At 41.3% G+C, this 26685-nt stretch overlaps 1 protein-coding gene across 1 annotated transcript in view; it reads right to left on the bottom strand.

Moving 5' to 3' along the window:
• LOC141272373 (chloride channel CLIC-like protein 1) overlaps positions 1 to 26685 on the bottom strand; it is a 282354-nt gene that overhangs the window by 172949 nt on the left and 82720 nt on the right. Inside the window, exon 2 of the mRNA XM_073683028.1 lies at positions 8129 to 8593. Within this exon, the coding sequence (XP_073539129.1) occupies positions 8129 to 8539 (411 nt within the window). The 5' untranslated portion in view covers positions 8540 to 8593. The remainder of the gene's footprint in view (positions 1 to 8128; positions 8594 to 26685) is intronic.

Here is a 26685-nt window from a genome sequence, read left to right as displayed (position 1 = left end):
CATCCTCCGAGCCCAGTGATTCTGCCATTACTGTCTGAACAGATTCGAATGTACCTCAGAGCTTGACTGTAGATGTAGATGATGGATTTTTTTGTGCGTCTTAGATGAAAGCTGTTCCATCTAAGATATGTCGGACGTCCTGTAGGCTTATGGTAAATTGATGTTTGTATGGTGTTGTCTTTGATGCATATGGTCGTGTCCAGAAAATGTATTTGGGATTTTGAGGAGTTGAGAGTTAGCTTGATGGTTGGGTGGAACTTGAAGTTATCGTGGAAGGTCAGCAGATTATCATTTGAGCCTGTCTAGATTATTAGCAGATCATCAATGCAGCGGAAGTATGCTAGGGGTTTAATAGAGCAAGATGACAAAAACTCCTCCTCTAGTTTAGCCATAAATAGGTTAGCATATTGTGGGGACATTTTGCTTCCAATGACGCTGCCCATACATTGTTGGTATAAATTATTCACAAAGGAGAAATAATTGTGAAGGAGCACAAACCTGATGAATTGCAGAGTTAGTTCTGTGGTCAGATTGTTTTTTTCTGTAGGAAATGTTTGCATGCTGCAATCCCATCCTCATGAGGAATGTTGGAGTAGAGAGACTCTACATCCATGGTGGCTAGTATTGTAACTTCCAAAAGTGGACCCAGGGCTGACAATTTGCAGAGAATATCCGTGGTGTCCTGGACATAGCTGGGTGTGCGTCTCACCAAGGGTTTCCGAATGTTCTCCACCCAGCCTGAGATATTTTCAGTTAATGTCCCAATACCAGAAATGATTGGCGTCCCACGATTACCTTCTTTATGTATTTTAGGTAACATGTAGAAGGTACCTGTTTGGGGATTGTCTGGTATTAGTTCCAGTAGTGAGGATGAAGTAGAATCAAACCCTTTGATGATATGTGTTAGTTCCTCTGTGTATTTTGTGGTGGGATCTTCCTGAAGTGGAGTGTAGTATTTTATATCCAAGAGTTGTTTGTGTGCTTCTTGGATTTAATCTGACATGTTCATAATGACTACAACTCCTCCTTTGTCTGCTGGTTTGATGATGATATTGTGGTTAGCTTTTAAAGATTGTATGGCTTTTCTATCCTCCATACTGATATTGTGTGGCACTTTGTGGTGTCTGTCCAAAATGTCAGATTTAACTTTTTTATGGAAACAGTCTATGTAGTGATCTAGAGTTTGGTTGTGCCCAGGTTGTGGGGTCCAGTCTGTCCTCTTTCTTTTTTGATGTGTTGTTCAGATTATCTTGTGGTGTGATATCTGCATGGTTATAAAGGAATTCTTTAAGCCGTAATCTTTGGAAGAATTCCTCGATATCGCTACAAAACTTAGCCGTATCAAGTTGTTTTGTAGGACAGAATGTTAGTCTCTTTGATAAAACATTCATTTCTCCTGTGTTTGGCTCATATTATGAGAGGTTCACAACAGAGGGAGAGGTGTTAAAATGATTGAGTAAATTGAGACCTGCTTTCTTCCGGAGTCTGTCAAGTTTCCTTTTCTTATTGATAATAAGGTGATGTTGCAATTTTTTGTAAAAATCCTGTAATGTCTTCTTGATTAGACATGAATCTGGTCCTTGTATTCGGTCTAGTAGATAAGTTATCTCCTCATGGATGGTCCTCTTCTTCTTGTAGAAAAATCCAATGAGGTGATTCCGCAGATTCTCTGATGATCTGTAGCAAAGTTTCTGTGAAAAATGGGTATTGTACGAACACCGAGTCAGATTCCTTATTATGAGGCCTTTGGGGATTAAGTTTTCCTTTTTGCATCTGGATAGAAAGAAAATGTCGCTGTTAATTTGTGCCAGTTTCTGCAGGAGGTTTTGCAGATCCATCTGTGATCGGTACATTGGGGTATCTTCCATTATCATTATGTACAATACAAAGTTATATTGTGGTACAGTGTTAGCCAGAAAAAAAAACAAAAAATAGCTTTATGTCCAAAAATGACAAAAGTATTCTCGGAGTGATACCTTTATTGGCTAACCAGAAAAAAATAAAAATAAATAAATAAATAATAAATAATAATAATAATAATTATATATATATAAGATTGTTGGAAGACCATTTCCGATGACTACCTCTTGAAGCTCATCAAGAGAATGCCAAGAGTGTGCAAAGCAGTCATCAAAGCAAAAGGTGGCTACTTTGAAGAACCTAGAATATAAGACATATTTTCAGTTGTTTCACACTTTTTTGTTAAGTATATAATTCCACATGTGTTAATTCATAGTTTTGATGCCTTCAGTGTGAATGTACAATTTTCATAGTCATGAAAATACAGAAAAATCTTTAAATGAGAAGGTGTGTCCAAACTTTTGGTCTGTACTGTGTGTGTGTGTGTATATATATATATATATATATATATATATAAAAGCAAGTTTTCAGAGCACAGAGGTTAATCAGAATCAAGGTAAATGATGGCAGCTGTGTACTAACTATTATTTAACATGAATTTAAACGTGATTGGCTAATTATGAACACAATCACATCCCCAATTATAGGAGGGTGTTCACACTTAAAGATTATTTTAGTTTTGTTATTTTTATTTTTTAAAAATGATTTCAGTTTGTTTCTCACTTGATTTGTACAGATTATGGGTGATATTAAAGTTGGATAAAATTCTGAAATTATTCTTTTTTTTTTTTTTTTTTTTTTTTTTTTACATGACATGAATTTTCACAGGGGTGTGTAGACTTGTTATATCCACTGTAGCTAGTTAGATATTTTGAGACAACAGGGGCTGAAATAGACGTCTTGATCTCTCTGCTGACCAGCTGCCTTTTGGTTGTATTCCAGACCCCACAGAGCATACAAGGCATTTCATATGTAATGTTCTATTTGTTCAGTGTTTTATTAGACAAAAATAAACTCTACTAAACACAGCTGCTAAGCGATACCACATGTCATGTACGGTTGTGTCATATTATTCTGCATCAGAGATACATAATACAATGAATCAACAGGATCCAATTTATGTCCAATTAAAGCATATGGAAGTAATAGGGGCCGCAATGTAAAATCTGTAAAAGGGTCCCCACCTACCAAGTTTCATTTATAATATTGATACCTACAAATACAACAGCAGGAATTGTAGACCAGTGGTGCTTGAAAGTTTGCAAACTTCTGCATAATCCATATTTCTGCACAAATTTGATCAAAAACAACATCAGATTGTCAGACAAGTTCTAAAAGTATATAAAGAAACCAAATCAAACACAAGATGAAAATATTAGACTTTGTCATTTTTTTAGATGAGGAAAATGATCCAATATGAGTAGAGTAAAGTAGAGTAGAAAAAGTGAGTAGGGTCACACCAGATACTGAAAGCAAAGGTTCACATACTTTTCCCACTTACAGATATGTGATAATCGATTGTCATTCTTTTAGGTCTCTCAGGTCACCCAAATCATCAGAATTTGTTTATTCTTCTATAAACTGAAACCGGGAGTACGTTTCCAATCTTCAGAGGCGCACTGTGTATGTCCGGAAAGAAGAAGCCTGACGTCAATGGAGGAGCTTAAGATCAAGCTTCCTTTTTGACTCCAGACATGCGCAGTGCGCCTCTGAAGCCACTAGGAGTACACCCAGCTCAAAGGTACAATGACTTGCATGAAAAAAAGTCGGGCACATGCATGAGTTTTGCAAACATGGCACCGGCTCTTGCAAATCATGTTATCATCTCCAAAAGGAGCATAATAAAATGTTGAGTGGGACGACTAATCTGGGGAAACAAACGCCCAATCGACTAGTCAAAAGGGTAATTTATTTATTAAAAACATATTAGAAATACTTTTTATAAGGCCGTGACCCCACTATCAGTATTTGGTCAGTATTCGGTCAGTATTTTTTCTCAGAAGTGGAAGCCAAAACCAGGTGAGGAACAATCAGAGAAAAGGTATAATAGAAACAAGTCACCAATTCTGCATTTATCACCCACTCCTGGTTTTGGCTCCCACTCCTGGGAAAAAATACTGACCAAATACTGATATTGGGGCCATGGCATAAAGATCTGTTTATGTGTCAAAAGTAATAAAGGATTCGTTAGGCGGGGAGTTTATAAAGGAAGATACAAATGCTGGTGATTTGGGGGCATGGGTGACCTGTCAGGATTTTTTTTTCTTAAGAAGAATAAAGTCTATTATTTTTGACTCATTTGGCTGATTTGGTTCTCGTTTTCTACTTTTAGGATGAAAATTGAAATCAAATATATGCAGAAATATGGAAAATTCTGAAGTGTTCACAAAATTTCAAGTAGGACTGAAAATATAAAAATCACATTCATTAATTCTTTAAAAGACAAAGCATAAAAATTACCATTTCAGAGGCATTCAGATGAGGGAGAAGTAAGCAGGGACACAACTACTGATCAATTACATGGGAAACAAAGTGCAAGTGAATCGTCAATGAGAAAATGGGTAGCTGCATCAATTAATTATGAAGGGACGTATACTAGGAAAATCGTGCATGCTGCGATTTTTTACACACAGACGCGGTCAGTGGAAAAAACTCGTTCATCTGCCCTGCCTCATTGAATAACATTGAATATACGGCCCTAAAAGAGACAGATCTCTGTAAATTAAAGTTCAATTTAACCCCTTTCCGACCTGGTCAGTAATAGTTCGCACCAGGTAGGAAAGGCCGGTTCAGCGGGGGCTCCGGCGGTGAGCCCGCACTGAACCGGGCACATGTCAGCTGATCCTTACAGCTGATATGTGTCCGCAACAGCCGCGGGTGGAATCGCGATCCACCCGTGGCTGTTAACCAGTTAAATGCTGCTGTCAATCTCTGACAGCGGCATTTAACTCGCGCTTCCGGGAAGCGAGTTCTAAGCCCCGCCCATCGGTGACCACGTCACGTGATCGCGGGTCACCAATGGGTGGGCATGACAACCCAGGGTCTGCAGCAGATGCCTGCGGTTGTCATGTCTCAATTGCTATGAGCGCCACCTAGTGGTCAGCGCTCATATCAAGTGAGCATTTCTGCTGCTTACAAGCGATCTGCTCATCGCCTGTATGCAGTAGAAGCAATCAGACAACTGCTGCTTCTAGTCTCCTATGGAGACAATTAAAGCATGCAGAAAGTGTAAAAAAATGTTTTCAAAAATATAAAAAAAATAAAAAATATATAACAGTTTAAATCACCTCCCTTTCGCCCCATTCAAAATAAAATAATTAAAAAAAAAACCACATACACATATTTGGTATCGCCACGTTCAGAATCGCCCGATCTATCAATATAAAAGAAGAAATAATCTGATCAGTAAACGGCGTAACGAAAAATAAATTCTAAATGCCAGAATTACGTGTTTTTGGTCGCTGCAACATTGTAATAAAATGTAATAACAGGCGATCAAAACATCGGATCTACCCCAAAATGGTATTAATAAAAACTTCAGCCCGGCGCGCAAAAAATAAGCGCTCACCCAGCCCAAGATCCCAAAAAATGGAGACGCTACGGGTCTCGGAAAACGGCGTTTTTTGTTGTTTTTTTTTGTTTGTTTTTTTTTACAAATTTGGGATTTTTTTTCACCACTTAAATAAAAAAGAACCTGTACATGTTTGGTGTCTACAAACTCGTAATGACCTGGAGAATAATGATGGCAGGTTAGTTTTAGCAATCAGTGAACGTGGTAAAAAAAGGACCCAAAAAACAACTGTGGAATTGCATTTTTTTTTGCAATTTCACTGCACTTGGAATTTTTTTCCCATTTTCCAGCACACGACATGGTAAAACCAGTGATGGCGTTTAAAAGTACAACTCGTTCCGCAAAAAATAAGCCATCACATGGCCATATTGAATGAAAATTAAAAAAGTTCTGGCTCTGGGAAGAAGGGGAGCAAAAAATGAAAGCACAAAAACAGAAAGACCCAAGGTTGTTAAGGGGTTAACTAAGCTACTTGTGCACTACTGTACTAAATGTCCTCCCTGCAAATCTCAGTTAAGGGGCTGTAGGAAAATATTATATTGTTAAAAAGCGAATTATGATGGGTGATTGGATGAGAGTAATTATTTATCTTACTCTGCAGCCAATTAGTTATTATTTATTATTATAGAGCCATTTATTCCATGGCGCTTTACATGTGAAAGGGGTATACAAAGCAAAAGCAATTACAATAATTTTGAACAATACAAGTCGGCGACTTGTACAGGAGGAGCGAGGACCCTGCCCTCGAGGGCTCACAGTCTACGAGGGATGGGTGAGGATACAGTAGGTGAGGGTTGGGCAAATATTCAAAATCATGTGTTCTTAGGCTCCCTAATGTAAAATGTGGCTGTAGTACCTATTACTAATAAGTATAACACCAAAAAAAGTTCTGCTTTTATCTTGGAAAAAGGGCCTATCTTCCTGTAGGCCGAGCCTGGTACTGTAGTATTCAAATGAATATGGTTACGCCTCAATATCAGACACAACCTATAAACAGGCACTCTTTCAGAAGAAAGATGGCAGACCCATTTTACATTATCTCATATAACACAAATACCATTCCATCCATTTTTCAGCCCAAGCCCACCAAGAGTGTCAGAAGATGTGGTGAGAAGGATGACACATACTGATTCACATTCCATGTGGGATTTTAGTATTTCCAGTATTTTATGGTTGTAAAAAAAACTATAAATTGTGACAACGATGGGTGACAATGACTCGATAGATGAAGAATAAAAACTTTTTCTGTTAAGAACACAATAAAAATTTTAAAAGCAAGAACAAAGACTTTTTAGGATTCTTTGGTATCAGAGAAACATTCCAGGATCTGGCAATGCTTCTCAGTGAATCTCACAATAATTAATTGCCCCTTGCAAGCTCTTCAACTATCCCTGATGTTCTGATCCACAGAAATTGTGCCCATGTACCCAATTGGCACCCTAGATACCCATACAGTAACCCAAATGAACACTCTCCTCCACACATAAAAAAAAATCACTGACGAAACCCCAGGTCAGTGGTAAAACACGCGTCGAGGTTGCGCTTAACCCACATAGGGAGCAGGATGTCTCAAGGAACACATGATAGGTGATTTACTTTTTTGTTGCTATTTTGGCATAATGTTTTTTTTGAACCTTGTATGTCCATGATATATTTTATGTGACATTTGGCTAGCCATTCTTCTTCTCTTGTGCGTTAAAATTAATAACTTGTTTGTTTCCCCTCTGTGTTCACTCCATTGTATACCGCACTATTGTGTAAATATATTTATCTATACTTTACCCTACTGTAGCCCCTTTTCTCTATGTACTGTATATTCTATTCTATTGAATATTTACTGTATAATTATAATAAATTTAAAGTTTTAATAAGTGATATATGAGGCAGAACACAACAGTCCCGAACATTGCTAAATGGCCACTGCCCAGTACTGCACTTTATTTCCTATTCACTTGAATGGGAGATAAAGTGCAGTACTCAGGAGCCCCATATAAGAAATGGCTGCCATGTTCCATCCCATACATTTCTTAAATCTTAAGCTGCCGGAGCGATTTTCAGTTGATCAGTGGGGGTGCCTGGTGTTGAACTGTCTCTGATCTCAAACTGATGTTCTAACTTACGGATAGGCTCTCAACATGTTAATCCCAGACACACAATTAAGGTGACCAGATAGCTGGAAAGAAATCCAGGCCCTGGTTAATTCATTTTCCAAACACCATTGGTCATTGAAAATACTCAACACAAAAAAGAAGGAAGAAGCTACATCTGCTCTTAATACGCAAATATGGTGACTACCTCACAAGATGAGGAAATGTTTGGCAGATCGTAGGGATGCTATTGATGGATTCAGTTCTCTGTCGCAAGGAGCATCTTGTTTAGATGATAGATATTTGTAACTTCTGTTTTTGTTCTTTTGTAGAAGACACAAATTGCATATTCTCTCATATGTGTGATGGCCCATATATCAAATATGACAAAACATCTCCAAATCAATAAAAAACAGAACTCTTGGTGTAGGCCCAAAACCAAGTTCCTTGCCTCATATATAAGAAAACAAGAAACAAGACTGAGAAGATCGTCTGAAATATCTCTCATCTTTGCCATCTGTAGCTAATTTATGGACAAGCAAAATTATAAGGGTTTGAAAGTTAATTAACCAGACTAATATGTTGTTGCCGTTTTTTCTAGTGTGCTTACCTCGGAGAGGATGGTCGCCTTCTTAGCCACTTCTATTTGATACAATCGAACCCATTCCCAAGGAACGGATATAAACAGGCAAAGAATGAGGAACAATGCAAAATGGTAAAGCCAAGTGTCTAAGATACAACTCTCAGACACAACAGAGTTGCTTATTTGTGGAACCATCAATGTTCTGATGACCATCATCTTCTTAGGAACTGCAGATTGTCTTCGAGAATGTAAAATGATAAAGATGATGAAGCAAGTAGCTGAAACAGCTAATGATGCTTTAGAGTAAATTGTCCATTTCTGGAAAGGTGACTCTAGGGACCATGGAGAAGGAAGAGAATGTTCAATCTCTGGCGAGCCCACAAATTTATGTCTCAATAAGTTGACTTTGCTTAAAATCCAGCTACCAAAAGATCCCATCCTTTTGCAGTTGGCTCCTTATTGATTGAAGAAAGTCATAAGTGCTACAGTAGCCTGCAAGGGAAGGCACAGTTTTAGGAGGAGTATCCATAAAGTCTACTGTTGGAACAAAATACTGTTAATTTCAAGAAAGTCTCAATATCTGGCTGGGTTCATATGGCACCAAGTCTAAAGAAAGACCAAAAAAAGTAGTAGATTAGACATGGAGCATACACATTAGACTAACATCAGCCGAACCCATTGATATTAGCTGGCTTGGCCAACAGTCTAATGTCATTATGATATTGGGGGAGATAAGGAGATAAGCATGTCAGATTTCAGACTAATGAGCCCTATGTTCTCTGCGAGATAAGCCACCACCTGAGGAGTCTGGCAGCTAGTATCTCAGAGAGTATATGCAAATTGTCTCTTCAGAGAGGAAGAGGACCAGAACTCTAGTGCCCCCTATAGGAAGTAGCAATCCTAAAGTCAATACGGACTCTTTAACGAGCCTTATCACATGACTTAGGATATAAGCCAAACCAGAAACTCAATTTGCAGGCACTTATTGCTACTTCCAGTTGGTGGCACTAGAGTTTTGGTCCTCTTCCTCTCTGAAGAGACAATTTGCATATTTCCCTGAGGAGCATTGCGGCTATAAAAGTCTCCTCACAGTGACTTGCTTAACATGTCACTCTCCACAAGGAGAAAATGTTACCCCTTAGATACCGGGTCTGACGCCTCTCACCCAGCCAAACCAGAACTCACACTTTGCACTGACAAGGAGCAGTACCCCGAAACACAGTGTCTGCAAATTGAGTTTCTGGTTCTTGCTTATATAATAAGTCATGTGATAAGGCACGTTAAAGGGTCACTATTGACTTTTAGGATTTCTACTTCCTGTAGATGGCACTAGAGTTCTGGTCGTCTTCCTCTCTGAAGAGACAATTTGCATACTTCCCAGAGGAGCATTGCGGCTATAAAAGTCTCCTCACCGTGGCGTGCTTAACACGTCACTCTCCGCAAGGAGAAATGTTACCCCTTAGATATCAGAGTATAAAAAAACCCTCCACAGAGCTGGGTGCTCCTGTGTATGGGGGAGTTGGGAGAGACTCTGAATGATAACTACTATAATATTGCCTCCCATGTACAAGAATATACCTATTATAATACTGCCCTTTTTATACAAGAATATGACTTCTATAATACTGCCTAGTATGTACAAGAATATAACTACTATAATACTGCTCCCTGTGTACATGAATGTTAGAACTAATGCTATGCAACAGAATATAACTATAATAATGTTGCCCCTATGCTGAGCAATATAATTACTAATATTATTGTACATAGGGCGCAGTATTAAAGTATTATAAAATGACACTATGTACAATAATATAAGTACCATAATTCTTCCCCTATGCTGGGCAATACAACTATGATAATGCCCCTATGTACAATAATATAAATACTATAATACGCCCCTATGTACAATAATATAAATACTATAATATACCCCTATGTACAATAATATAAGTACTATAATACTGCCCCTATGTTCAAAAGTATAACTGCTATAATACTGCTATGTACAATAATACTAGTCTTATAATGCTGCCCCAATATACAAGAATATAACTACGATAATACTGCCCTCTTATGTACAAGAACATAACTATTATAATACGGACCCTCATATTATTTTACATAAGTGCTATAATACTGCCCCTATGCTTCACATTATAATTACTATAATACTGCCTCCTATGTACAAGAATATAACTACTAGAATTCTGCCCAAAGTGTATAAGAATATAATTATTATTAAGCAGTATTATAATACTGGCCTCTGTCTACAAGAATATAACTACTATAATACTGCTCACTATGTACAAGAATATAACTACTATAATACTGTCCCCCCATGTACAAGAATATAACTACTATAATACTGCCTCCTATGTACAAGAATATAACTACTATAATACTGCCTCCTATGTACAAGAATATAACTACTATAATACTGCCTCCTATGTACAAGAATATAACTACTATAATATTGCCCCTATGTACAAGAATATAACTACTATAATACTGCTCCTATGTACAAGAATATAACTACTATAATACTGCCCCTATGTCCAAGAATATAACTACTATAATACTGCCTCCTATGTACAAGAATATAACTACTATAATACTGCCTCCTATGTACAAGAATATAACTACTATAATATTGCCCCTATGTACAAGAATATAACTACAGTGCCTACAAGTAGTATTCAACCCCCTGCAGATTTAGCTGGTTTGATAAGATGCAAATAAGTTAGAGCCTTCAAACTGCAAACGAGAGTAGGTTTTATGAACAGAAGCATAAATCTTACAAACCAAAAAGTTATGTTGCTCAGTTGAATTTTATTAAATTTTAAACATAAAAGTGTGGGTCAATTATTATACAACCCCTATGTTTAATATTTTGTGGAATAACCCTTGCTTGCAATTACAGCTAATAATCGTCTTTTATAAGACCTGGTCAGGCCGGCACAGGTCTGTGGAGTTATCTTGGCCCACTCCTCCATGCAGATCTTCTCCAAGTTATCTAGGTTCTTTGGGTGTCTCATGTGGACTTTACTCTTGAGCTCCTTCCACAAGTTTTCAATTGGGTTAAGGTCAGGAGACTGACTAGGCCACTCCAACACCTTGACCTTTTCCCTCTTGAACCAGGCCTTGGTTTTCTTGGCTGTGTGCTTTGGGTCGTTGTCTTGTTGGAAGATGAAATTACGACCCATCTTAAGATCCTTGATGGAGGAGCGGAGGTTCTTGGCCCAAATCTCCAGGTAGGCCGTGCTATCCATCTTCCCATGGATGCGGACCAGAAGGCCAGGCCCCTTGGCAGAGAAACAGCCCCACAGCATGATGCTGCCACCACCATGCTTGACTGTAGGGATGGTATTCTTGGGGTCGTATGCAGTGCCATCCAGTCTCCAAACGTCACGTGTGTGGTTGGCACCAAAGATCTCGATCTTGGTCTCATCAGACCATAGAACCTTGAACCAGTCTGTCTCAGAGTCCTCCAAGTGATCATGAGCAAACTGTAGACGAGCCTTGACATGACGCTTTGAAAGTAAAGGTACTTACGGGCTCGTCTGGAACGGAGACCATTGCGGTGGAGTACGTTACTTATGGTATTGACTGAAACCAATGTCCCCACTGCCATGAGATCTTCCCGGAGCTCCTTCCTTGTTGTCCTTGGGTTAGCCTTGACTCTTCGGACAAGCCTGGCCTCGGCACGGGAGGACACTTTCAAAGGCTGTCCTGGCCGTGGAAGGCTAACAGTAGTTCCATAAGCCTTCCACTTACGGATGATGCTCCCAACAGTGGAGACAGGTAGGCCCAACTCCTTGGAAAGGGTTTTGTACCCCTTGCCAGCCTTGTGACCCTCCACGATCTGGTCTCTGATGGCCTTGGAATGCTCCTTTGTCTTTCCCATGTTGACCATGTCTGAGTGCTGTTCACAAGTTTGGGGAGGGTCTTAAATAGTCAGAAAAGGCTGGCAAAAGAGATCTTTAATCCACACATGTGAAGCTCACTATTCTTGGTGCCTGAACTACTTCTTAATACTTTTGGGGGACCAAACAGAATTCTTGTGGTTTGAGGGGTTGAATAATAAATGACACTCTGAATTAACTTTTAACGTTTTTTTTTTTTAAAAAAAAATTTGCTGCAGTGCATTTCCCACTTCCAGGCTGATCTACAGTACAAATGTCACAATGCCAAGTTAATTCCGCATGTGTCAACCAGCTAAATCTGCAGGGGGTTGAATACTACTTGTAGGCACTGTACTATAATACTGCTCACTATGTACAAGAATACAACTACTATAATCCTGTCCCTTATGTACAAGAATATAACTACTATAATATTGCCCCTATGTACAAGAATATAACTGCTATAATACTGCCCCGATGTACAAGAATATAACTACTATAATACTGCTCACTATGTACAAGAATATAACTACTACTAGATGGTGGCCCGATTCTAATGCATCGGGTATTCTAGAATATGCATGCGGCCGACCGGGCGCGACTAAGCAGCGAAGCAGTGTTTAAATGGGTTGTGCACTACTTTAAATTAACTTCACAATGTATCCCCTCGGTGCCCCTAATGAATTTTTGTCATTACGTCATGTTGTCAATCCTGCTTGTGACAACATCGCTGACGACGCACAGCCAGCACGTAACTCTCCCGCCTGCAGCCGGATCTTGCTTCCGTTTACATCACGACTATTTGCGGCTGCAGCCAGGGGTCTGCTGTTCGCCGCACCACAGTGAATGACGGGCTGTGGGCGGGGTCATCTCTCATAGGGTCACATCCAGCATCCACAGTGCGGTCTGTCAATGTGGTTTGTATGGCTCCATCATTCCTCTAATCCTGGTTTGTACGGCTGACTTATCTTAGCTTGTATTGCCCCCTTATCCTGGTTTTGTATGACCTACTCATTCCCCAATCTCCACAGCACAGTTAAAAAACTAAACCCTAATACTCACCTTGTTTCCTTTTCTCTGCTCCAGCGCTGTCTGTCCTGTTTTCAGCAGCTCCTCGCAGGATGTGAGGCGCAGCACGCGCTCTCAGATACTGCTGTGATTTGCTGCTGTGTGTAGATTCGCTCCTTTCCACGCCAGGACTAAGTGCGTGGAGAGGCACAAATCTGCATTCACTTTAGTAGCAGATGCTGCAGATGTCGCTAAGAAGATTTAAGAATACAATGAATACACAGAATTTTCTGTGTAAAATAACTCGTACTTTATTATTAACTATTATTGGTTATACAACTTAATACAACTGAACAAAATTATTAAACAGATGATCGAAATATATAAACTATTCCATGAATATCTAAATATATTTTAAAATAAATCATCGGACAAAAGAAGTACGATCCTAGAATATATTTATTTCTTAACAATATCAACCTAAAATATTTTTGTACACATTTTTGGTGAAGACTTTTGGACTATCTGTAAGCAACTTTCCTTGTAAATGGGTATCCAAAACTTGCACCTTGACATTGGATCTCATTTTAACTCTTGAAAATGCAACATAGAGTTGTCCATGACCAAAAAAGGGCTCCGGTAAATATATGCCAACACGGTGTAGAGTTTGACCTTGTGACTTGTTTATGGTCATGGCAAATGCTGGTTTTACTGGAAACTGTCGACGTCGAAGCCTAAATGGAAGATCGGTGTCTGAAGGACATAAATCAATGCGTGGAATGAACACTTCATCTCCTTTTGCAGATCCAGTGATCACTCTTGCTTGAATTATGTGTAAATGGAGTCCAGTAACAATAAGGCGAGTTCCATTACATAGACCATTTCTTGTATTTAGATTCCGCAGCAATATTACGATTGCTCCAACTTTAAGTTGTAGTCTGTGGGATGGCATTCCTGATGGCATAACACTATTTAAAAATTCAACTGGATAATGCTCTCGTTCATCTTCATTGTCTACATCCATCGAATCATCACTTTTGTACAATTTATACTCTCCAGGCATTCTATCCATCACACGGGAATTTAGCAGAGCTACGTCATCGTTCTTGGGACAGAGAATTGCATAGGAAGAGGCCCTCTCAACACTGCTTTGGTCGTTCACATCAATTTCAACGCGTTGTCCAAAAACATCACTTACGATGCAGTCAGTGCACAACATGTCTTCTGGTATTTCAATAATGTGTTCTCCAAGGTTATATTCATTGCTAAGTTCACCATTATCAAGTTTAAGAAGCCAGTTGTTGTACTCTGGGTCAGAAGATCGCATGTTGTTAATTAGTTGGAGTTTATTAAACTCTTTCCAAAGGTCAGACATTTTTAAGGTGAACTCGATAATATTTGTTCTTGTTCCATTTGGTACAACTGGAAGGCATTGCCTAAAATCTCCGCCAAGGACAAAAACTTTACCTCCAAAAGGAATTTCATTTTTTTCTGCAATATTTGTAGTCATAACTTCACGCAGAAGTCTGTCAATTAAGCTCAAAGTATATTTTGGTGCCATGGTGCACTCATCAAGTATCAAAAGATTTGCACTGTTTAACTGTTTTCCTGCAAATGTGTCTTGTTTGATTCTGGAAACGGAGATTTCATTGACTGGAACTGGTATCCCAAAGAGTGAATGCATAGTGCGACCTCCTCGTAAAAGGTTTGCTGCAATACCTGTTGTAGCCGATGGCAATACGACTTTTCCCAACCCTCTAACGTGATGCATTAAAACTTCATAGAGGCATGTTTTACCACTGCCTCCAGGACCGTCAATAAAGAAACATTTTGGCGTTGGATCGGCTTGGTTTTCTACAGCGCTCACAATAGTGTCATATGCAATCCGTTGTTGTTGATTTAAGGAGTTTTTCTTCTCTGTTGCCAACAATAATTCATAAGCTTCATCATACTCTTGAATTTGTGCAACTTGACTTGCAGGCTGTGGCAAATTAAAGTCTGAAAACGTTTTTCCATGCAGTAGTAGGACATTTTGGACATCTTGCATGGCATAAGATTCGCAATTTTGACAATTTCCACTTTTGTTGTTAAGACGTAAGCAGTAATCTTCAATTATATGTTCTTTGAAATTTGTCCAAAGTTGAGCCGGATTTGTAGGCGGTCCAAAGACACAAATGTAGGCAAACAATTCACGAAGTTTCTTAGGCATATGTAGGATAACTGCGTCTTCTAAAGTAAGTGTCCACATAGTATCATCCAATAGAAGTCCTAAAGCCAAAGCTGCAGCTTTAAATGTATCGTGCAATACTCCATTAATGGTTTTCAAATCTTCGTAACTTCTAGCTCCTTTGACATGCAGTAGTAACAGCCGAAGGCAATATCTTTCTTGATCCTTGACATTAACAGTATACATGCGTCCAATTATTCTGCTAAGTCCTCGTTGTCTTGGCTTCCAAGTTTTATTCCAAACGTAATGCTCTGGAATCTCTCGATACAAATACTGCCTTGCGTTTTCGTCACGTTGGTTCAGCAAAAACCATTCCATTAATGTTGACGTTGTGCTTAAAGTTTTTGAGATAACTTCAACTTGAGCATTTTCAAAGAAATAAAGCTGCTGTTGATTTGGTAAATGAATAGCTAAACGTATAATGGCATGGGACTGTGAATGCATTGGAAACGCAAGTATTCTCCAAGCAGCTTCTGGAGCACTGACATATCTTGAGTCAACAAACTGTGATGATTCATCGTGATTGACTGTTTTTTGTTGTATTTCGACGTTAGCTTTGTCATGCCCCTTGTAGATGTACTTGAAAAGATATTTAACACTTTTTATTGAAGCGCAGATTTCAACGTTGATGTGACAGTTGTACCGTTTTAATAAGTACGGGTTGTATGGAACTATCCATGAGTTATTTATTATCTTTTTGTTGTGTACAATGTTATCAATCAGTTGTCTCCGGTAGGATGGGTAGCCATCCAAATCTTTAACAGTGTGCTGTTTCAACTGCTTTGGAAACCCTTTTGTACACTTTCTGTTTTCCATGCATGGACTTTTTGGATTTGCTACACCGCATGGGCCATGAACCATATTACAGATTACAATATTATACAATTCAGGATACTTTTCTTGATTAGGAATTTCAGCCCACACTATGTTGTCAATTTCGCCCTCCGTGCGAAACTTTGAATCCGCGTCTAAAATAATTAATATATGCGCATGTGGGAGACCTCGTTTCTGAAACTCTATGACGTGTACCATTGCTACGACTGTTCCAAAAAGCCCATTTTTGATGTCTTTAAAAAGGCTGCTGAGTTTTAGTCGAAATACGCATGCAACTAAGTCCGGCCTGTGTTCAACTTGCTGCCAGGGTTGTAGATTTTCGGTAATTTCCAGCCATTTAGGCTTACAGGTCATTGATAAAAAAATGTCAGGTTTTCCATACTTTGTTACTATTGCCATTGCATCTTGATAACGCTGTTGCATGTTGCGGGGGCTACCTTCAAAGGACGACGGGAGAATTACTGTTTTTCAAATTGGAATTCCTTTTTGAATGGATTGTTTTTGCAAATGTTCTTGAAGAACGCAGTAGTCTTCAACTTTAAGTTGTTTTTGGTTCATTCGTATGAAATTGAGCCGATTAGCTTCAATTTTAACGTATGCATTGAGTAAGTACTGTTGTGTCAGTTTCCCACCATTTAAAATAGGATTGAAGTAAGTTCGGACAGACAGAAGAAAACTGTAGTACTGTAGTTGTGTAATTCTTCTTGAAGTTCCTTGCTGGTGTAAGTTTTCATGCCACCCTTGATCACCGCTTGGAAAGAATAGTGGATACAGAAGAGCATCAAGGTTGCTGTGCAAAATGCTAATTCGTTGTGTTTTAGGAATGAAAGGGTTGTTTTTGTCTGGCTTAAGATGGACTAATATATCTCTTTGAAAAGGAGGCTCTCCATCATCGTTTTGAAAAACAACTGCGACCTCACTTACACGTGGTTTGTTGTAACATCGGGGATCTTGTTGCCGTTCTTGTTTAATGGCCATGATAATAGAAGGCATTTCCATCCCATTTTGTATAGCTCAATGTTCCTCCTCAGCTTCGACGTCTTTTAGCATGCGATATGCGGCAGCAAATGGGCTAATTGTTTGTAAATGTACGGCAATTAGGTTCATCAGTTCTACATTACACTTTTCATTTCTTTTAGGTTCATCCTTTGTTCTGTAGCCTCATTTGGATCAAAGATGTATAATTGTGCAAATGTTGGTGGTTGTCCTAGTTCTGGGTGAAGTGTTCCAGTGCGGTGGTAGATCTGGCCATGAATTTTAAAACAATACGGTCCGAATCCACGGGGCGGTGCAATGTTGGCATCAAATGAAGCAAACGCATGAGAACTGTTGATACTTCTGATATTTTCCATAAAATTTCTACTGTGTTCATGCGTTCCTTTCATCAACTGCTCAAACAGATCTGAGTAGTGACATCTTGGTAGCATCACTTTTCCTTTTTGGCAGCATTGAGTAAACCGATTGTCAGATGGTTTTTCCTCAATGAAATTCAGAGAGTCGCATTTAGAACAAACTACATTAATCTTCCCACAGTAGTGTTGAATAATTATAGTTTCATTGTCTGTTACGTAACGTGCAAGTTGTTGAATGTTCTGCTGGGTTTGCCTTAGTTGGTAGAGTATTCGTTTTTGATAAATTTGGCGATCGTGTTGTTCTCTGTTTGTCCTGGATTCTGGAGATTCATTCAGCCGACATTGTCTATGGGATTCCGCATCGTGTTCCTGTCTAGCCGCAGTGTGTTGCGGTGTTTCCCGTTCCCGATGTTGTCTGTGAGATTCTGCATCCTGGGCTTGTCTGGCGGCAGTGTGTTGTGGTATCTCCTGTTTCCGACGTGGTCTGTGAGATTCCGCATCCTGGGCTTGTTATGAGCAGTTTGTGAGTCACATGACCACATGGGCGGAGTTATCCCTGCTATCTCCCGAAGGTGGCGTACCTATTTGAAATCCTGCGGTAATTGGCCGGAGAGCGTGTTTAAATTTGGCGCGAAAATCTGTGATTGCTCGCGGGCGGCGTCCACGACCAATCATAGAAGCGGGTTTTAAATCTCGCGCGCCGTGTTACTAAGGAGCGGACAGCGTGCTTTAATTTAGCGTTAAAATCTCTGATTGGTGGTAGGCAGCGTCCGCGACCAATCAGCACAGCAGTGTTTAAATGTGGCACCAAGATCGGTGATTGGTCGCGGCCGCTATTTAAATGTGGCGGCCAAATCGGTGATTGGTCGCGGGCAGCGTCCGCGACCAATCAGCACAGCGGTGTTTAACTTTTGCACCAAGATCATCGAATCGTATTGGTGAGGACCGGGGAGTGGAATCGTATTGGTGAGAACCGGGGAGCGCCGCTGCCTGTGCGGATACTTCCACTGCGAGTAGCCGGGAGATGAGCGACTGCTCGCAGCAGAAGTATCCCAACCCGCAGCGCCGCATCCCGGTCCTCCCTTGACACCCTAGCCGCATGGATGTCAGTGCCGCTGCTTGTGCGGCTACTTCCGCTGCGAGAAGCCGGGAGATGAGCGACTGCTCGCAGCAGAAGTATCCCGACCCGCAGCGCCGCTCCCCGGTCCTCCCTTGACACCCTGGCCGCATGGAGGTCAGCGCGCGACCAATCAGCACAGCAGTGTTTAAATTTGTCGGCAAGATCGCTGATTGGTCGCGGGCAGCGTCCGTGACCAATCAGCACAGGAGTGTTTAAATGTGGCGCCAAAATGGCTGATTAGTCGCGGGCAGCGTCCGCGACCAATCAGCGCAGCAGTGTTTAAATGTGGCGCCAAGATCACTGATTGGTGGCGGCCAGCGTCCGCAACCAATCACCACAGCAGTGTTGAAATTTTGCAGCAAGATGGGTGATTGGTCGCGGCTGCTATTTAAATGTGGCAGCCAAATCGGTGATTGGTCGCGGGCAGCGTTCGCGACCAATCAGCACAGCGGTGTTTAACTTTTGCGCCAAGATCACTGATCGGTCTCCGGCCGCGACCAATCATCGAAACATATTGGTGAGGACCGGGGAGCGTCGCTGCCTGTGCGGCTACTTCCGCTACGGGAAGCCGGGAGATGAGCGGCTGCTCGCAGCAGAAGTATCCCGACCCGCAGCGCCGCTCCCCGGTCCTCCCTTGACACCCTAGCCGCATGGATGTCAGCGCCGCTGACTGTGCAGCTACTTCCGCTGCGAGAAGCCGGGAGATGAGCGGCCACTCGCAGCAGAAGTATCCCGACCCGCAGCGCCGCTCCCCGGTCCTCCCTTGACACCCTAGCCGCATGGAGGTCAGCGGCGCCGGCGGTCGAGGTCCATCTGCTGCTACCTTCCGGGAGATGAGCGCCTCACGCCCGTCATCTCCCGGCTGCATCTCCGTCCCGCAGATGAGCCGCTAACGGCCGCCATCTTTTTTCTGAAATCCCGCGTCGCTGATTGGCTGCTGGCAGACCAATGAGCGACGCAGGATTTCCTGGACAGACAGACAGACAGATGGGATAAGACGATTATATATATAGATAATACTGCTTACCATGTACAAGAATATAACTACTACAATACTGCTCACTATGAATAAGTGTATACTATAATGCTGCCCCCTATGTACAAGAATATGACTACTAACTACTACTGCTATATACAAGAATATACTACTGTGAGATCGGACTTGCAAAACTTTCAAGTCACAACTGATATTGTCATAGTAATGTAAGGACAGATGACAATCACTTTCCATATAAACAAATGGGACAAAAGGAATTCCAGCCCATAATGTCAAGTAAAAAGATCCTGCTCTGTGGACACATTTTTAATAAAACTTTAATTTTGTGATTATTAATAATAAACAACACCACTAGAAAATACACAGTAAATACCCATTTGCAGTCCATAAAATCAAAGAACAATAAATATCCATATGGAATTAATGTACATTAATACAATATTCTGTGGTTGGGGGAGTAAAGAGCAATAGATGTGGTACTTATATAGTGTTTATGGAACTTTTCCCTGAAGAAAACACCATAAGTTATGAATGTATTTGCTTTGCTTTTCTTGTATATTTACACAAGTATTCATCAACACATCTGGCACATTGGTAGGAGATTTATGAAAATGAACAAAAGTAACATTTTCCCACCGACAAATTATGTTCCCCTAACCAGAGGTGTATGTAGGTTTTCCGGTACCCGGGGCAAGAAATCAGTTTGGCGCCCTCTCCCCACAGCACATATGCGATTTGCACACTTAGTCACATGCTGACAAACTGCTCTCCCTAATTCTCTCAATGTTCAGTGAAAAACTGAGAGAAGCAGGAAGAGAAGCTAGTTATCACGTGACCGTAAAGTGGCCATGTGATGACTGCTGGAACCTGCAAGCAGAGCTGAATCCTGACAGTGAGTATAATACACGCCAGGGCTGCCTCCAGGAATTTCAGGGCCCGTTAACAGCAAAATTTTCGGGCCCCCTTGAGACTTCACGCAGGTTCCACCCCAGCATCGCCTCTAACCTTTAAACCTTCCACAGTAACCACCGCCCACTTTTGGAAAAACTTCACTTCTGCACCAGGTCCTCACAAATCACACTTTCACAGTTCCAATTGAACACCAGATCACATACATAGCCAGCAGCTTTTGTTTTGGCCAAAAGATTTTTTTTTAAGTCTACTGTCACAAAAAGGTAGACTCTTTTGGCCAGGCCCTACTGTACTCTACCTATTAAAAATGTCTTAAAATATCCAATACTCTTTTCAGGTATATTTTTAATTATTGTTCTTTAAGGGACTGTGTCATACTACCACATACAAGGGACAAATACAGTCACACCATGAGAAGACCACATATTACCACCACAGTGACTTAATACTGCAATACTGATCATTAATAAAAAAAAACATATAATAACATTACCATAAGTGCCATTATACACAGGAGCTCCGTATATAATATATATAGGTAATACAGTGATCACCGGTGACATTATACACAAGAGCTCTTTTTATGGTGTATAGTGTACAGGTAATACAGGGATCACCAGTGACATTATACACAGCAGCTCTGTATATAGTGTACAGGTAGTACAGTGATCACAAGTGACATTATACACAGGAGCTCTGTTTATAGTGTATAGTGAGTGTACAGGTAATACAGGGATCACCAGTGACATTATACACAGTAGCTCCATATATATAGTGTACAGGTAATACAGTGATCACCAGTGACATTATACACAGGAGCTCTGTATATAGTGAGTGTACAGGTAATACAGGGATCACCAGTGACATACACAGGAGCTCTGTTTATAGTTTATAGTGAGTGTACAGGTAATACAGTGATCACCAGTGACATTATACACAGGAGCACTGCATATAGTGTCAGTGTACAGGTAATACAGTGATCGCCAGTGATATTATACACAGGAGCTCTGCATATAGTGTCAGTGTACAGGTAATACAGTGATCACCAGTTACATTATACACAGGAGCTCTGTATATAGTATATAGTGAGTGTCCAGGTAATACAGTGATCACCAGTGACATTATACACTGGAGCTCTGTATATAGTATACAGTGTATAGTGTAAGGTAACACACTGACTCACTGGTGATGTCTCTAGTTGAAGTCCTTCAGCTTCGCTTTTCTTCTTCATCCAGCGCAGACCGCCATCACTTTTTCCAGCCAGGACTTGTCTATGTATAAAATAACAGTTATCCAGAGCACCGCTTTCATAGCACATTCCCCACTTTTTCCCCAACTTCTACACTACGCAGCTTAATACAGACGTGCACCCACCATTAATATATAAATGAGTTATTACGAAACCTACCATTACAAATATAAATTGTAATCCACCCACTGTGCCCCCACTAACTATAAATAGTCACTTGCCCCACCCAATAAATACATAAAGTTACTCAGCACCTGTACTCTTTCCCCCAATTCAATACCAGTCACACTCCTGCGTCCTACATGCCCCAACTCTGTACTTCCCGCTCCCTGATTCATTATGTTTACATGCCCCCCTCTATCCTAATTCATTATGTCATGTCCTCTCTTTCTACCCCCCACCCTCAATTCATTATCATTTTCTCTGTTACCCACCCTAAATTCATTATCATTTGCGGTCCCCCACCCTCAATTCATCATTTACTGTCCTTACCCCCACCCTCAATTCATCATTTGCTGTCCTGCCCCTCACCCTCAATTCATTATCATTTGCTCTCCCCAAACCCTCAATTCATTATCATTTGCTCTCTCTTCCACCCTCAATTCATTATCATTTGCTCCCAGTTACCCACCCTAAATTCATTATCATTTGCGGTCCGCCACCCTCAATTCATCATTTGCTATCCTGTCCCCCACCTTCAGTTCATTATCATTTGCTCTCCCCAAACCCTCAATTCATTATCATTTGCTCTCTATTCCACCCTCAATTCATAATCATTTACTCTCCCCAGCCCCCACCTTTAAATCATCATTTGCTGTCCCTATCCATGACCCTTATTTCATCATTCACTGTCCCCCGTCCCACACCCTCAATTCATCATCATTTGGTTTCCCCAAGCCAATCTAATTTTATTTAAAAAAAAAAAAAAAAGGTTTTCATACTTACCTCTCTTACGATCCCCGGAAGCTCCACTTCTGATATCTTCCTGGAGAATGGCACGCATACATGATGACATCATCGCGTACGCGCAGTCACTAGCGCGTCACAGGAGAGGCGGAGGGGCTCGCTTGGAGCTGCACGGCTGTTTCATAGAGCTCCATTAAATGCTCCCTGCGCCAAGCCGGAGCACACAGGTTTGAGATGAACATCTGCAGTCACTATGTAACTGCAGCTTCTGAATTCTTACAGCGCATGCACTGCACACTTTTAGGAGTCTCCCTTGCCAGTGGCAAGAGTGGACAATCATGTCAGCACAAGTATGCGATTTGTATACTTCTGGCCACATTCCGACTAGACGTGTACGCCTGGCCTCACTCAATTCATTTTCACTGAGTGAGGCTACGCATGTCTAGTCGGCAAGTGACCACATGTATGCAAATCGTCGACACCAAACAATCCTGACAGTGTGCAGTGTGAATTCAGAAGTCTGCAATCACATAGAATGACCGCAGACTCATCAGAAACTTGGACCACCCCTTTAATGCTCCTAACATAAATAAAAATATGAGAATTAGTCAGTATCACAAAAAAAGTACATCCAGATACCGTATATAGAGGACATTGTCTCTGATTGGAGTCGTTCTCTTACTTCTCATCTTCATCTTCTCCAGACGCTATGATGACTTTTCTCATCCGCAGCTTGCCTCTGCAGACTTCCATCTTCTCCAGTCTTTTGCAGCACATCCCCACACAATGCCCTTAAAAATAGCAGTGTCATTATAATGCTCCTAAATAAAAATGATATCCCTACGCTAAGCCCCTGAATAAATAATTGCCCCTCACTATATTCCCTGCACAAAATATGACCCACACACTGTCCCGCTTATGGTACATGCCCTCCACACTGCCCTCTCCTTTCCATGCTTGGCCCCCTCTTCACACTGTCTTCTAACACTGTGTCCCCCCCTATAGGGCCCAGTCTCTATACTCGTCCCCCTCATTACGGTTTCATCCTGGCTGTGCCCTTACACTGTCCCCCTATGCAACCCACCAAAATAATCAGTCTTTATTCTGTGCCCAGTCACACTTTTCTCCCTCCATACTGTCTCCTCACATTATCTTCCTTAATAGTCTCCTCACACATTTCCCCCTCCCTCCTCATACATTTACCCTCTCACATCCCCCCTGCTAACCATACTGTCTCCTCATATTTACCCCTTCACGCATCCGCCCAACTCCCCATACTGTGTCCGCATAAATTTTTCCCCTCGCTACTCATGGTGTCCACACCCATCCCCCACTCCCCATACTGTGTCTGCACCTATCCCCCTACTTGCTCCCCATACTGCATTCACTCCCATCTTCCCCATTCTGTGTCTTCACCAATTCCCCCATTAACCATACTGTGTCTGCACCCATTCTCCCCTCATACATTCCTCCCCCACTCACACCTACTGTGTTCGCATCCATCCCCCCACTTCTCATATTGAGTTTGTACTCATACCCCCGCTTGCCATACTGTGTCTGCACCCATCACCCCATACTGTTTCCTCATACATGCCCCCATCTCCCCCTTGCTCCTCATACTGTGTCTTCAAATTTTTCCCGCTTAACATAGTGTCTGCACGTCACTTCCTTGCTCCCCAAATGTGTGTTCTCAAATCTTCCCCATTACACTAAATCTCCCCCACCCTCACCCCCACACATTAAAGAAGTTGCACAGTACTTTATATTACCCCCCCAATGTATCCCCCTGGCAACTAAGACAGGCATCACGTGACCACTCACGGACATCACGACAAGTGAGGCGTGACTCAGCGCTGGGGTCCCCGCGGTGGCTGCTGAGTTGTTGGTGGGGTTACCCCCCGCGTCACACCTAGCATCCACAGCACGCTTTCCCAATGAATGGGGAGAGGCAGAGCGCGCAGTGGATGTCGGGTGTAAAGCGGGGGGGGTAACCCCGCCCACAGCCTGGCATCCACCTGGAACACGGAAGACAAAGACCCCCGGCTGCTGCCAGCACTTGTCGTGACATCAGCGGTGTTAGAGACGACTGCAGCCGGGGGTCACATGATGCCTGTGAGTGGCCAGTGACAGCGCCGCTCACAGGCATTATCTGCAACGTAAGATAATTACAAAAATCCTTAGGGGCCCCGGGGGGATAATATAAAGTACTGGACAACCCCTTTAAGTCTCCCCCCCACAGAGTAAATCTCCCACAGAATAAATCTCCCCTACATTAAATCTCCCCCCCAGAGTAAATCTCCTCCCCAGAGTAAATCTCCCCCCGTTACTCTTAATCTTTGGTGTATTCAGCTCCACTGGAGCACTTACCACCAACATTATTCGCGCGCCGGCGAATGACATCAGCAGCATGATCACATGACCTGTATATAGCAAAAATAACGGTCTCCTATGAATGCCAGCCATGGGCTGGTTTTCACAGAAGTACCAACATGACAGGCACAAGGGGCTTCACAGCAGAACCCTGGCTGTTATGGCAACCTATCAGCACCCCGCAATCATGTCAAGCTAGAGGCAGATGATGGCTGATTAAATCAGTCATCATCTGTTGGCAAAGATGTGAGATCAGCTTGATAGCACACCTCAAAGTCAAGGAGCCGATATATGACGTACCAGTATGTCATATATTGTTAAGGGGTTAAAAAAAAGAAGTGTCATCAGGTCAAAAGTGGCCTGTTTTTGTCCTTTTTCCCAACACAGTGCCGTTTTGGGGGGAAGGTGGGCACAGGGGGCAAAATTTGGTAAGGAAAAAAAAAAGGAAATAGTAGTGGCATAGCTAGAGCTGCTGGGGCCGCATACCATGAATACAGTTGGATCCTGATACAAATGGATCTTTTGGTAGAGCAGCGATCCATAGATACCCTGCCCACCCCTTTTCCCCATGTAGAACGCAGCCCGCTGCATGCCCAAAGTCTACAATATTATCAGGGTCCCAATTAATATTCCATTCTGTGTGCAGAGGTGAATATTCAGTCTCTTGGATTAGGAGAGAAGAAACTTTATTTTTCATGGAGAGTGCACAAAGGTGCGATTATTTCTTTTGGGGGGGGTGAACTCAGTGGGCATCATTACTTTTTAAATGGGCACTAAGGCACCATTAATACTTTCTAAAGGAGGCACTAAAAAGGAATTATTGCTGGGTTATTGAGAGCAATACTTGCCTTTGCTCCAGGTACTGGCAACCTATGCTACACCACTGGTTGGATGTGCAAAATTACAAGACATCCATACTGACGGGTTTTGTATATAGAGATACTGGAGGACCCCCTCTAAGGTATCAATACTGCTCTATGGTGCACTTTATATCCATTATTTTTTTATGTATTCGAAGAAAGTAGAATATTTTATAACCTTCAAGCAGGGTATGGTTCCCTTTTCCTTCCTGCAGGCCCTCTGTAAATCTTTTAAAACCTTACAAGTGCTTTTCTATGAAACTCATGCTCCGAGAGGGGAAAAGGTGCATCATGAGGAAAGCATCGGACTGACTTGGAGCGCAAAGCACATCTCTTACATCATACTACACTTTATATGGTTAATGTCACCCAATCTGTTAGGGGTAAACCAGTTCAGTACTTATTTCCGTCAAATGTATATATCGCACAGAAAAATAAGTTTCCTCTATTCTACATCAAATAAAAAACATTGAGAGCATTCATAAAAATCAATAGAAAAAGCTTTCAGAACGACCTTTTAACTTAAACAAACTTAAAGACATGTTAAATATACACTCAGCTAAACTTACCAAAGATGCAAACAAAAATTCTATATGCATAGCAATAAGGGAAGTAAACTCAGATTCTCGTTACTGAAAAAACGGTTATTAAAAGGTCCTTTATAAATCAAATACTTATTGAAAGCAAGATTTTAGTAGAAAAAACGGTAGAGATTGCAAACTCCTTTAAATGCTTTTATGAAAACCTATACAATTTAGACACACCAACTATGATGTGAGATACACTGGAAGCCTCCCATAAAAGAAAAGATTTTTTTACATTCTCTGTCCCTCCCCGCCCTCAA

This window comes from Phyllobates terribilis, unplaced genomic scaffold (genome assembly GCF_046119375.1).
Source record: "Phyllobates terribilis strain yellow unplaced genomic scaffold, ASM4611937v1 Scaffold_5__5_contigs__length_657084704, whole genome shotgun sequence".
Taxonomy (NCBI): domain Eukaryota; kingdom Metazoa; phylum Chordata; class Amphibia; order Anura; family Dendrobatidae; genus Phyllobates; species Phyllobates terribilis.
This window is presented reverse-complemented; position numbering and strand designations above follow the sequence as displayed.